The sequence below is a fragment of the Ovis aries genome, chromosome 12 (genome assembly GCF_016772045.2).
Source record: "Ovis aries strain OAR_USU_Benz2616 breed Rambouillet chromosome 12, ARS-UI_Ramb_v3.0, whole genome shotgun sequence".
In the NCBI taxonomy this organism is placed as follows: domain Eukaryota; kingdom Metazoa; phylum Chordata; class Mammalia; order Artiodactyla; family Bovidae; genus Ovis; species Ovis aries.
In genome coordinates this window covers 28,663,579-28,677,589 of record NC_056065.1, presented here as the reverse complement: position 1 = coordinate 28,677,589, position 14,011 = coordinate 28,663,579, and the positions used below count along the sequence as shown (strand labels likewise).

At 48.3% G+C, this 14,011-nt stretch overlaps 1 protein-coding gene across 1 annotated transcript in view; it reads left to right on the top strand.

Annotated features, from left to right (window-relative positions):
* Positions 1-14,011, top strand: part of PARP1 (poly(ADP-ribose) polymerase 1) — a 41,110-nt gene that overhangs the window by 22,516 nt on the left and 4,583 nt on the right. Inside the window, exons 9-17 of the mRNA XM_012187147.4 lie at positions 660-800; positions 1,446-1,688; positions 1,951-2,019; positions 2,133-2,265; positions 4,368-4,563; positions 7,570-7,698; positions 10,549-10,632; positions 12,271-12,393; positions 12,926-13,054. Coding sequence (XP_012042537.2) covers positions 660-800; positions 1,446-1,688; positions 1,951-2,019; positions 2,133-2,265; positions 4,368-4,563; positions 7,570-7,698; positions 10,549-10,632; positions 12,271-12,393; positions 12,926-13,054 — 1,247 coding nt within the window. The remainder of the gene's footprint in view (positions 1-659; positions 801-1,445; positions 1,689-1,950; positions 2,020-2,132; positions 2,266-4,367; positions 4,564-7,569; positions 7,699-10,548; positions 10,633-12,270; positions 12,394-12,925; positions 13,055-14,011) is intronic.

Below are 14,011 nucleotides of genomic sequence, written 5' to 3'. Positions count from 1 at the left end.
ACGTGTCACTAGCTCTATACATTTCCATTTGCAACAAATAGAAGGCACACTCCTGATCCAGGTCTTCCTGGCCTGGGGTTAGTGCTGAACACCTGAAATGCCAGGGTTCTTGGTGCCTGAATCCATCTCAGCTCAGTGTGGTCCTGCTGACCAGGGCTTCCAATGGTGGATGAGACTGATTTTTCAAATAGGGTTGATTAATAAATATCCTGTGAAGATTATAGTTTGTTTCTAGTTGTGGAATGGGGGGAAAAAATAACAGAAGGAATTGCGAGTTAATATGATGACTCCGGCTGCCCACCACTGCCCAGACCCCTGGTCCTTCCTTGTCTGTGGTGCAGACCCAGACGCCCCCAGACATCCCTGCTCATGGCCTAATTGTAGAACAGTATCAGTGCATGGCTCATCCCCAGCTGGCCCTTGCTGTGCTGAGGACTGGGTGCGGTTTGCTGTCCTCTGCTTTCCTGGTACTCTAGCTCTTTGCTGTTTACATGGCCTTTTCCCTAAGGAGACCCATTTCTCCCTGATCAGAGAGGGTGCTGAGGCCGTTCGGGGGCCTTGCAGCCTGTCTGACTTTTCCCTGGGAGCTGCTGCCTAGTTTTCTGCTCTTCCCTACGACAGGCAGCAGCCTTGTCCCATGATCCTGTTTGCCATTCCAGACAAGCCATTATCCAACATGAAGATCCTGACTCTTGGGAAACTCTCCCAGAACAAGGATGAAGTGAAGGCCACGATTGAGAAACTCGGGGGAAAATTGACAGGGACGGCCAACAAGGCCTCCCTGTGTATCAGCACCAAAAGTAAGTCTCACCGGCCTGAGAACCAGGGGGACCCTGTCTGTCTCTTGTGATTGTGTTGAGCCCAGTGTCCGACACACATAGGGACCCTAGAAGTGTGTCTCTTACCGTGGGCATGGTTCAGGTTCTCTGTGAAGGGGCCTGGGCTCTCATAACTTGGCCTTGGTCCGTGTTATGGTCTATGCTCACTTGTCTGAAGACCAGCCCACTCTTCTTGTCGCTTAGCACTGTTTACAAGATGTTTGTAGATTTTCCACTGGAACAAAAGTTCACAGCTTAAGCAGGCTTGAAATGCAGAGTTCAGAGGGTCCACAGATTTCTTTACAGGCTTATTATACTGATGACCATCTTAAGTCTCCAAGAGCAGAAAGCACTACACCACTTTTCCCATACAAACCTGACTCGCCTTCTCTGTGAAATCCTTGTTGACATCTGGTTCTGTAGAAGGGTTTAGAGAAAGCAGCTCTCATTCATCACACCTTAGAAAAGGAGGGTTGTTGCTAGTGGTAGACAATTGTCAAAGGGAGCAAAGTTCCTGACTGCTAGATTTTGAAGGAAAGCAAAACTGAGTGGGGAGGAAAGTACCAAGCAAGTAACGACACTGGAGTAATCCGAGATTTCGCTTTTTGTTCCTTCCAATTTGAACAGAGGAGGTGGACAAGATGAATAAAAAGATGGAGGAAGTAAAAGAAGCCAACGTCCGCGTCGTGTCTGAGGACTTCCTCCAGGACATCTCTGCCTCCACCAAGAGCCTTCAGGAGTTGCTCTCCACCCACCTCTTGTCCCCCTGGGGAGCCGAGGTGAAGGTGGAGCCTGTTGAAGCAGTGGCCCCAAGGGGGAAGTCGGGGACCGCGCCCTCCAAGAAAAGCAAGGGACCTGTCAAGGAGGAAGGTGAGGCCCTGAGCGGCCCCATCGGGTCCACCCATGCAGAGCTTCTCCCTTTGTGCCCCAGTGGTCTGATGAGTGCTGCCCCTACTAGCTTTCTCAGTTCGTCTTCCCTTGACACAGAATGGCAGCAGCTTCAGGTGGTGAAAGGCAACACACATATCCTGTGTTGACTCTGACACAGGCAAAGATGACTCACTTGCACTACCTGCCACCTTCCCCTTTCTGGTTTATTTTTAATGTTTGCATTTCTCTGTTTCCTTCCAAGGTACCAACAAATCTGAAAAGAGGATGAAATTAACTCTTAAAGGAGGAGCAGCCGTCGACCCTGATTCAGGTGAGGAAATGGGAGTAGAGTGGGCTGCCAGGTTCCCTGGTCCTGGGGAACCAGCTGGGTCCCCTCCCTCCCCCCACCATGGGGGCAGACTCTCAGGAGCTCTGTCCTGACAGGTCTGGAACACAACGCGCACGTCCTCGAGAAAGGTGGGAAGGTCTTCAGCGCCACCCTCGGGCTCGTGGACATCGTCAAAGGGACCAACTCCTATTACAAGCTGCAGCTTCTGGAGGATGACAAAGAGAGCAGGTGCGCCAGGGGGCGGGGAAGCGTCCAGAGGAGCGTGCTCCTGAGAGTAAGGCCCCTCGGAGCTGGGCTGTCCGCGCACCTGGGGACCAGCCACCTCTCGACGATCGTAGGTGTGCGGTGATGTCTTCAGTGAAGGAGGGAAGAGGCCGTGGGCCCTGGACAGCCTTGCTGTCCTTGGTCGTCCATGTCACCTCAGGCTCTTGGGTTACCGAAGGCGTTTGGGTTTGCTTCTTTATTTATTTTTTATTTTCAGTGTAATGAAGCCAGGTAAGAGCCGGTCCTAGCATGCTGAGAGACTGGGCTGGCTTGACTGCCCGTACTTACCTAGTCGAAGTGGTCCTCCGACATGCGGATGGGCCCCTGTTACAGCCACTGTGGAATGGGAGCTACGTGTAAGCGGGAGAAGTGTGTGAAAGGAACTCTTGCTAAACCCAAATAGCGGCAGAAAAGCACTTTGTATTTTGAACTTGACCTTTTCTTTTTAGCAAATGGAAACAGTTTACCCGTTGAAGTCCAAGAGATTCAAAAGAGCTTTACTAGTTGAAAGGCAGACCCCTGAGAGAATGTCAGCAATTGGCAAATCTCGGCAGCTGCAAGTTGTAGGCACTGGCAGGCTCAGGCTCTTCCCATTTCTTCAGCTTCTCACAAACCTGCCATTTAAAATGTGAACCTCGGGGACTTCCCTGGTGGTCCAGTCATTAAGACTCCATGTTTCAATCCCTGGTCGAGGAACTAAAATCACACAGGCCACACAGCACAACCAGAAATCAAAAGACTGCCAAGTCTATCCATATGAATGAAAGAAGGTTTTAAAATGTGAACCTCAAAGGGCACATAACATCTGTGTGGCAATTCAAAGTTTGTAAAGAAAATCCTATATCATTTAGTTTACTGCTGACTCTTGTTGGAGATTTGAAGATAGGGTTTCTTGCTTGTAAAACATAACTTCCAAAAGCTAGCTTTGTATTGGAGTGCAGGAGGAGGAATGGGGTTTTTGTAAAAACGCAGAGTGCTATAGTTCGTAAACCGCAGGCAATGAGAACAGAACTGTCTACTACCAACGCACAAGAAGTTATACTGGTGATTTCAAATGGGTGGCTTATCCTGGTGGCCTTGATTTATTGGTTTTTATAGGGAAATGCCATTATGGGCTGTTAGAAGATGACAAGTTAGGTCCATGTGGTATCTTCCAAACATTTCTAGAGGGGGAAAAAACCAGCAGAGAATGAACTTATATGCCTCTGGGCAGTAGCCCAGAAAACCAGCAGGAAGCACCAGCTTTTCTTTGAAATCTCTGATTTTACTGCTATATCTGTACTTACTGTGGTGTGAGATTTAACTTCTGTATGATTTTCACTAAGAAAAATGCACTCCCCCAAAGCTAGGCAGCCCTGCCCCTAGAGTACCTGGGACTTAGCTCTAGCTTGAGATGAAAACTGAGTATATTAGCCTAGGTCTGCAGGTGGCTGACCCTGTGGACCACTCCCCTGCCTCCTCCCATTTCATTGTATCTCAGCCTCTGATCTGAGTCAAAGGTTCTTCATTCCTTTTAGTACCTATCGTTAATGAATGCATAACTTCCGGGTAATACTTGCTGTGTTTATTTGGGAAAAGGAATGGGATGTTTTTATGTAAAGGCCTCTGGAGAAGGAAATGGCAACTCATTCCAGTATTCTTGCCTGGAGAATCCCATGGGCAGAGGAGCCTGGCTAGCTACGGTCCATGGGGTCGCAAGAGTCGGGCATGACTTAGTGACTAAACCACCGCCACCACCATGTAAAGGCCTCGATTTACTCCTCAAGTTCAGCTGCCAGATCCAAGGTTAAACTGTTCTTTGGTACTTTTTATAGCTCACTTGCCAGTATGATATGGAAGGGCATTTTAAAATTACTTTAAACTTAACAACTCTCAGTTTAATAGAAATTAAAATAAAAGTTGTTTAATACTGGTTCCTTTTGTTCCTCTTTGTCAGTTACCATCGTTTTGGGTTGTTTACAACTCTTTTCTCCCTCAAGGGAAATAGCAGGGAGAGGAAGCTCATCCTGAAATATGACCGGACGACCTGCAAAATTATATCTGATGCTCTTCTCCTCTTCCCACAGGTACTGGATATTCAGGTCCTGGGGCCGTGTGGGCACGGTGATTGGTAGTAACAAACTGGAGCAGATGCCATCCAAGGAGGATGCCATTGAGCATTTTATGAAATTATATGAAGAGAAAACCGGAAATGCCTGGCACTCTAAGAACTTTACAAAGCATCCCAAGAAGTTCTACCCTCTGGAGATTGACTATGGCCAGGTAATCATGCTCTGACACTTGCTAGTGCTAGGAAAAGGTTTTCTTTTAAAAACCTGCCATGGAAAAAAAAAAAAAAAACCTGCCATGAATCAGATGACATCATTGATGAATTCCACCAAGTATTTAAAGAATTAATACTGGTCCTTCGTAAACTCTTCCAAAAAACAGAAGAGAAAGGAACACTTTTCAACTCGTTATACAAGGCCAGTATTATCCTGATAACCAAAGACAGATAAAGACATCACAGGAAAACTACAGACCAATATAGTTATGGATATAAATGCAGCACCTTCGGTAAAATACTAACTGACTCTAGCAGCACACGAGGATTTAGGCGCCGTGATTGAGTAGGATTTTTCCCAGGAATGCAAGGTTGGGTCAACATGCAAAAATCAAATCAGCGTAGTGTAACATGAGCAGAATAAAGGATAGAAGCCACACAGTTATCCTAAGGAACACAGAAAAAGCATTAAATAAAATCCATGCCCTTTCATGAATAAATCTATTCCATGAAGTGTGAGGTGAAGCTTGTAAGAACAGTGTGAGCATTTTCAAAGACTGTCACAAAGGAGCAGTCTTTGAAGTTGCTCCCTAAACTCAGGGAGGAGGAGTTCATAGAGGTTGCTTATCTGAAGGTCACGTGACTCGCTTTATCATCAAGATAGAATTATAGTGACTACACTGGGTCATAGTTTTTAGTCCTAAATTATTTCCTGATAATTTCCCATTATTTTTATTTGTAGCTTAATCGTCTCCCTTTATATTACCAGGCAACCTTCCAGTGTCTCTTCACTGATCCTGTTGAGGCCATTTGTTTTGACAAAATTCTTACGTTGTTTCTATATGAAAACCTGTTGCTTTTATAATGAGGGGTGATACACATTTATTATGCAGAGGGAAAGAGATTTATTACAGTGGTACAGGTTTTAACTCAAATCTTTGAGGTCTAACATGTCTCAAAGGGGGATTTGAAGAATTTATAAACTGTAAGTTCTCTAGTTTATAGAGTGTCATGAACTTTACCATTAAAAACAGAAATTAACTCTTGTGTAATGTTGGGGTAGAGAACTTGGACTTGAGTGTTAGACATGCTTGGTCTAACTCAGCAGTGCTCCCTACTGAGTTTATTTTTTGCATTTCAAAAAGATGTACAGTTGAACAACACAAGTTTGAATTACATGGGTCCCCTTACATGTGGAATTTTTTCATTGTAAATCCTGCAGTTCCATACGATCCGTGGTTGGTTAAATCCATGGATGTGCTGAGGATAGAGAGAAACCATGTAAATTGTATGCACATTTTCAACTGCAAGGAAGGGTAGCTAGCACCTGAGTTGTACAAAGGTACAAAAAAGTTAAGCTTAAGATATACGTCTGTATATTCTTCTTTTCAGTTGACAGGTGCTTTTTGCCATCACAGCCCTGGAGTCTTTCCTTACCCACTGTGTCACCAACCACCCACGTTTTGCCTTAATGTTCTAGGAGTATTTCCCCGTGTCCTCTAGAGCGGTGCTGTCCAACAGAGAGATGCAGCCACTTATGCAATTTTAAATATTCTAGTGGCTACATTTTATGAAGTAAGAACAGTGAAATTAATACTATTTAACCCAGTATGTCCAAAATATTATCATTTTGATATGTTGATATCAAAATATCTTTCCTTTTTTTTTTTAACTCAGTCTTTGATAGCTGATGTTTTTCTACCTCTTAAAACATATCTCAATTCAGAATGACCACATGTCAGAACCAGGGGCTACTCTGTTAAATGGTACTGAACTAGAGCATCATTTCTTAAATCTGTATAGAATTCCATCCTCTGGTAGTAGTAATAGTGTTAGTTGCTGAGTCATGTCCTACACTTTGTGACCCCATGGACCCCACCAGGCTCCTCTGTCCGTGGGATTCTCCGGGCAAGAATACTGGAGTGGGTTGCCATGCCCTCCTCCAGGGGATCTTCCCGACACAAGGATCAAAACCCAGGTCTTTGGGTGGCTGTAGTTTGTAATTTACCAAACAACACTCTCCCATCCCCCAGTTAGATATTTAGATTATTTCTAGGTATTTGCTATAATGATGCTGATGTACATATCTATATGCCTTTTTGCTTACTATCTATCCTTAGAGTTCCTGGTTACAGTATATGCATATAAATAAGGCTTTTTAACGTAGTAGTAGTTTGCCTTCCAGTAAACTAGAAGATAAGAATGCGTGTAAAGACGTGTGTTTCAGCATTGAGAGTAGATCTGCTGTGCCACTGACAGCAGTAGCCCTGAGACTAGCACACGGGTTCTTCTCTGCAGCTTCATTAAGCCAAGCAGATTCCAGGAGCAAAGCCCAGCACCAGTTCCCCTCATTCAGGCAGGGTCTTCGCTCAGCCTGGGATCCCCAGCTGGCAGGAGTTAAAGTCCTGTGTTGTTAGAATATTAGGAAGAGCAATCCCAGGGAGCAGGGGTGAGGGGTAGGGATGGTGCTCATATGTGCTTTAACGCTGTCAAGCTGCCTGGCAGGAAGTGGGACTGGTTGCTTGATCCTTTGGCACTATAGAGAAGGCTGTGTGAATTCAGTCTTGGGTGAGGCAGTGTAAGAGAAGAAAGGAGGCAGAATTTGTCCATCAGTCCAGTGTGCCTTGGGTCCAAGGTTTGCCCTTGTAGGTGCCAGCACTTCCATGTTGGGCATGAATGGGCACTGGGCACCAGCAACCCCAGCATGGGAGGGAGTGTGGGTGCCTGCAGGTCTGCCTGTGCAGAACTTGATGCTTCGGCGGTGTCTGGAATAAGAATCGGGAGCAGCCAAGAGGATCTGGGGTGCACAGGCAGTCTCATCCTGTCCGTACTCAACATGTTTCTCCTGACATCTAATGCCAAACCTTTTACATGCTGCCTTTTTTTTTTTTTTTTAAGCCTTTTTTGCCATTGGCACGCCATCCTATATCCTTTCTCTGCCAGATGACACTACCACAACTTTGCTTGGGTTGTTTAATTGAGTCTCTTCCTGATTTTCCCTACAGGATGAAGAGGCAGTGAAGAAGTTGACAGTAAACCCTGGCACCAAGTCCAAGCTCCCCAAGCCAGTGCAGAACCTCATTAAGATGATCTTCGATGTAGAAAGTATGAAGAAAGCCATGGTGGAGTATGAGGTTATTGCACTTTTGTTACGTTCGTGAGCATTTGCTGGGGTGGGTGATTGGAGTGCTGAGTTGGCAACGAGTTCAGTGGCTGGTCTTCAGCCTGAGGCATACAGGAGCGCTGAGGCCTGGGGTACCTACACTTTCACAGAGAATCATTGGCCTGTTGTGAAATAGATGGTATGTTGTCCCCATTGCACTTTTTCCCTTGAAGTTGCCATAAAGGCATGTGGAGCGTGGTTCTTTTGTGGCTCAACCAAATAGGCCGCTCAGAGTTGTCATGGAAGTCCAAGATGGAGCCCATTTACAGTGAAAGAACTGTTAGGACCAGCAGTGAGCTGACACTTGCTTCATCCCATAAAATGCATACCAGCCAATCATAGGGGTGGGCTGGGGGAGGGGAGTGATGAGTGAATCAGTCATATTTCTATACAAGAAAAAGTGGCAGGGACCACCAGCCAGGGTCAGGTGCTCTGTGTCCCCTGGGAGATGCATGTTCTTGCTGCCTTGAAGCTTGGAGCCGCTTTGAAAAAGAAGCAGGGACCAGCAGAGTGCAAGAGTTGCAGATTAGCCTTGACCATTCCTCCTCTTCACCAGCTTGCTTCCTCTCTGCTTCTTCCAGCCAGCCTTAGAGAAGGCAAGACAAATCTGGGTTGTAGAGACCACTAGCAGCTACTCTTCCTCAGCCCTGCATCTCCCTGTCTTAAGCCCAGCCTGGCAGGACGGCTCGGGCTCTGCTGTTGTTACAGTGCTGGGTCATGTCTTAGACAACCCCTAACAGGTGTGAAGATAGCTAGGGCTTGTGCAGATATCTTGTTCAAGTAGATATACAACGAGGCTTCTGGCTGGGAGGTCTGACAGGTTTGAACAGCTTATGGGCAGGCTCAGCAAGAATGCCTAGAGAAGAGGTGTGCTGGAGTGGTCAGGGGCATCTTCATTTCATGAATCTTTCAAAAGAAAGGTCCCACATACCCTTTCTGATTTTCTGTACTCTGGCTTCTCTGTGACTGATAGAATTTCTCAGCTGTCATCAGACCCAGTCTCTTTCTATGAAAAATTTTTTTTATATATATTGTTTTACACTCTAAAATGGGCTTTCCCTGGTGGCTCAGATGGTAAAGAATCCGCCTGCAATGCTGGAGACCTGGGTTCAATCCCTGGGTTGGGAAGATCCCCTGGAGGAAGGCATAGCAACCCCACTCCAGTATTCTTGCCTGGAGAACCCCCATGCACAATGGAGCCTGGTGGGTTATAGTCCATGAGGTTGCAAAGGGTCAGACATGACTGAGCAACTGAGCACACACACTCTAAAACAACCTAGAGACAGGGAACTAAGTGGGATGAGCATGGGGCACCTACTCCCAGCCCAATGGACTCCACGTGGGATGGGGTGGCCAGGTAGATAAGGAAACATAGTAACCAGGGACGCTGTGTGCTCCCTGTGAGGCAGGTGAGTCCTGAGCCCAGAGCAGAGTTGGAGCCGGGGTGGGGGGAGGGTGTGTGCTGAGTCCAGAGCCCACGCTCCAGCTTTGAAGCCTCCTTCCCCGACCCTGCAGCCCACAGTCGGGAGTGGAGGTGGCTTGTGCTGGTTGAGCCCTTCCCTTGTTCTTGTGGGCTGTGTCTGTGCGTTTGAGGGTGTAGGTTAGAGAAACCAGGTCTTTATAAAACAAGCACCAGAATTACCCAGCTCGGGGAAATGCTTCCCTCAGAGTTGCTGCTGTCACTCTGGTCACACTGCTCTTGGAGCGTATCTTCTGGAGTCCCCTCTTTAGAATTGCTTTAGAGCCAACTCACAGTCCATGCTTGGATCACTCTGCTCTTTTATTATACTACGTCCATGGCTCAGAATACATTATCCACCCTCTTTCCTGGACTGCACTCCAACTGTTTAACTCTTCCCAGAAACCAGCTCTCCCTGGGGATGGATGGATGGGCAGTACTGAGAATGCAGATGCTGTCACCACTGGTCCCTGATTGGTGCCTGTTGGGCTTTGAGCACCTTCACATCCTCTTAATATTTCATCTAGTCAGATAGCAGTTCCACTTCTTGAGTGCTTGTCCAGCTCCATCTTTGTTCCAGGCCCTGCAGATACTAGCCCCAAAGATGGGCTAAGTGCAGTCCTGGGGCCTGGAGCTCAGGAGGTCTGCTGGGAACAACCCTAGAGACAGCAGTTCAGGATTCAGAGCAGGGGGCCCCATAGGGGGCTGCCAGAGGAGGGGGCCTAGCCAGCATTTAGGCAGGTCACTCCCATAGGGAGTGGGTGCCTCGCTCGTTAGCTGGTGACCAGACCCCTGGCCACAGAGTTCATGCTTCCCCACTGCAGCCAGCTCCCTGCCTTCCTGCTGGTTCCAGGGTGTTGTGAGCAGCACTGTTGTAGGGACAGATGTTTAACCTTCAGGGTGACTGATATGACGGGTACAGTGTTAGCTTGATGTCAGTATGTATGTTCAGGAGTGTGTCCTTTTAAAAATAATTTTCACCACTTCATGGTTATTTTCTGGCTGGGGATGGCCTTGGCTCTGAGACCCCAGGGAGGGCCTCACTTGGGAATTAGATGAGAGTCCTGCTGTGTTTTCTTCAGAAGTGTGGGACTGTTTCAAACCCAGTGTAAGGGTGGGGGTTTGGCTTATCTCTGCCATAAATGAACAGGAGTCTTCTCTCACAGACTCCCATCCACTGCACTGGGGGTAGGGCTGCAGAGCCTGTGGAATTAGGTCACCAGGTCTCCTTAGGAGGACCAAACAGACTGTCTGCTTCTTTCGGAGCCCGGGAGGCGTGGGGTGATGTTTGGTCCGGCTCTCCCATCATCGCACTGGACAGTGCCCAACTTTCAAAGGGAAAAAATCCCCCTGTCTCCTCAGATTGACCTTCAGAAGATGCCCTTGGGGAAGCTGAGCAAAAGGCAGATCCAGGCTGCATATTCCATCCTCAGTGAGGTCCAGCAGGTAAGACACCAACCTCTCCTCCAGCTGCCCCATGTTGGGGGCAGGGGCGTCTCCTGGGCTGCCTCTTGTCCTCAGGTGGGGAATACAGCAGTACATTTACTCAAGGTTAAGAAAATAGACATACTGATTCCTGCTGATATAGGTGGTTTTCAGTTCACCAAGTATGACAAAGTAAGATGATCACAGTCCTAATGAATTAGCAGTGTTTTCAGTTGTCAGATATAAAGTAAACACTATATACCTGATGAGGAATTTCATTCTCCTGCCTCGTAAAAACGTTCTGATTTTATTTTGTGTGTCCTTAAGAGAGGCTGAGTTTATTTGGCAGTTACTAGGAAATCATCAAGTAGCAAGTTAAATATCACATTGCTCTTGCTCATGTTCATTCCATGTCAACTTGCTGAGCATCTCCCAAGGTGCCTCAGTCCCCAGTGTCTTCCAGCCTCTGCCCTGGAGGGTTCCACCTGTGTTTGGGGGTCACACATGAAAGAAGAAAACCACACAGAACGCTGAAGTCAGACCGGGGCAATGGACTCTGGCTGATGCTGGAGAGGAGGCCCTGAAACATAGCGGTTAAATCTAGTTACAGCCAGTCCTGATCAGTTGATCAGACTCTTTCCTTGTTACCCACTGCCGGAGACCTGAAAGACTTTCCTCAGCCTGAGCTCTTTCCCATCCCAGAATGTCCAGGCGGAGGGGCTGGGGTGGTGTCCTTTGCCTGTTACACAGAGCAGCGTGCAGCATAGGCAGAGGTTTACAACGAGGACAAGCCCGTGTCGCCGCTAGAAGCCCACCTAGGGCTTCAGGTGCTGACTTGTTGCCCCTTTACCCTCCTGTCGGCACCAAGGGTGTCTGCCGAGCGTGCACTGACTGGAGGTCCAGCTCCTCCGTGTCTTTGCGCATTTACGGAGCACCTTCTGCGTGGAGCGCTAACTAGCGGTGCGGCGTGGGGAGGGGCTCACCTTTCTGTGCTCGTCCTGGCCCACCCCAGCCCACCCCCGCCTTAAAGGTGAAGGTCAGTGGCCAAGGGGGCCAGATTGAATTTTTAGCAAAGGGTCTTTTTTCCTCCCCCTCAAGCTTTGTTTTTTTGTTTCTGTTTTTTTATTGTATCAAGTCTTAGTGGTGACATGTGGGTTCTTTGTGGCAGTGCACAGGCTTTGCTGTAGTTGGTAACGCTTGGGCTTAGTTGCCCCGTGGCATGTGGGATCTTACTCACATTCCCTCCATTAGAAAGCAGATTCTTAACCACTGGACCACCACGAAAGTCCCCAACAGTTTGTTGTGAAATCTTTTCAAACATGCAGAAAGTTGAAAGACTTCTGTAGCGACAGCCAGCGCGCCCACCACCAAGATGCCCCAGTGAACGTTTTGCATAGCGGTGCGGGGTTTGTGGGTGTATAAATGCACAGCTGTCTGTACAAGTGAAATCGTGTACGGGAAGCCCGTGTGTCCGGAGCCACCCAGTTTGAGGATGGGATGCTGCCGCTGTCCAGCTGAGTGACAGATGCTGCAGAAGGTGGTTTCCCGGCCTGGCCACAGACTTGGTGGCAGCACCCGGCTCCCAGAGGAGAAAGTCCGGGAAGGTGCTGGGAGCGCAGCGGAGCCTCAGGTTGTTCCCTCTGTTCCCTCCCCACAAAGGCACTGTCCCAGGGCAGCAGTGACTCTCACATCCTGGATCTCTCCAATCGCTTCTACACCCTGATCCCCCATGACTTCGGGATGAAGAAGCCCCCGCTCCTGAACAACGCAAACAGCGTGCAGGTAGCACCGCGGCCCAGGGGGGGCCGCTGGTCTGGGCTCTGCGGGGTTGGGGGGTCACTCCCTCATCACTGCCCCTCTGTGTTGTGATCCCCGAGGGCAACAGCCTCTCATTTCAAAGTAGGGTTTCTCCCCATATTAGGAGCCTGCCCATGGGTAGAACAGTTGGGTTTTCCTGCCCTTGCTGAACCATGTCAGTCTGGGGAAAAAGAACCATAGGAGAAGGGGGAGCATCTTTGTCTCTGCTTTCCCTCTCTCCTTCATTAGGGAGCCAGGGAGAGGTCTCCACCTGTTACCAGTGTGTGGGAGAGAAACCCCCACCACACAGCCATGTGGTTGCTGCCTCTTCTGCCCTGGAGAGCGAGCCTCCTTAGCATTCCAGAGATCCTTAGGCGTGTTCCCTGTGAACAGAGAACAGGCTGTCCCTGGACACCTGGGCAGGACCTCGTCACTGTCTGTGTTAGACGTTGTCTGGGTTCTGGGTGAGTCTTTCTCCCTCACCTTGTACTTAGCTCTAGGTTTTCCTTTCCTCCAGGCCAAGGTGGAAATGCTAGACAACCTGCTGGACATTGAGGTGGCCTACAGTCTACTCAGGGGTGGTTCTGATGACAGCAGCAAGGACCCCATTGATGTCAACTATGAGAAGCTCAAAACTGACATTAAGGTAACAGGGCCCGCCCTTTCTGAAGCATCCGACCCTCTGTCCCAAGAACAGTGGTCCCCAAACTTAAACATGCGTCAGGATCTCCTAGAGAGCTTGTTAAAACAGATTACTGGGGTCCAAGGATTGACCATCCTGGTAAGGTTCCTAGGTGTTTCTGCTTGTGGTCCTCTGAGAACCTCAGAGCCTTCACCTGTAAAGAAGCACCTTGTTTGCGAGGCAGGCTTCCAAGTCAAGGCAAGCGCCTGATGGCAGCCGTAATAAAGCTGCAGCGCCTAGATTCATGTTCTCTGGAGTCAGAGTGGCCCTGTTGGTGCACACAGTTCTTGAACTTGGGTCTGTTGGAGGCTTGGGCAGAAAGCACCCTGCCTTGGCCAACCGGAGACATTTTTGCCTTCGCTGCAAGCTTGCCCTGGCTTTGAGCCTGGTCTCACATCTCACATGTGCCTCATTTCACAGCCCATGTCCTGCCCTGCAGTGTGAGGAAGTTCAAGTACACTAGGATCTGTTCAGCCTGGTGTCCTGTGTTCACATAACTTAAAAGAGCCTTTGCTCCGTGCTTAGGACAAAGTATAGCTTTTATGTGGTGTGCGGGTGTATGCAGGGTAGGATACCAAACAGCCTGGTTCTTCATGAAGGGGTTTGTTAATGTCTCCATTAATGATTGTAAAGCCATTTAATTAAGAAGCAATGAGGAGAACTAGAATTTCTACATTCTCTGAACTTTGGATTAGACTGAAAATATAAGTCCCATCACACGCTCATTGGTTTAGGCAGAGATTCCATTATTTGACGGTTATTTAGTGCACATTTGCTCTGATCCATGATGTCCCTGTCCCTGAGGATTCAAATGGAGCACCCATCACCGTCATCAAAAGCCCTAGAGTCTGTCGTATCCATGCTGCTTTTGGTTGCAAGTCTTGGCTGCAGGGTGTCTCCTGGCCCCTGGGCTTTAAGTCA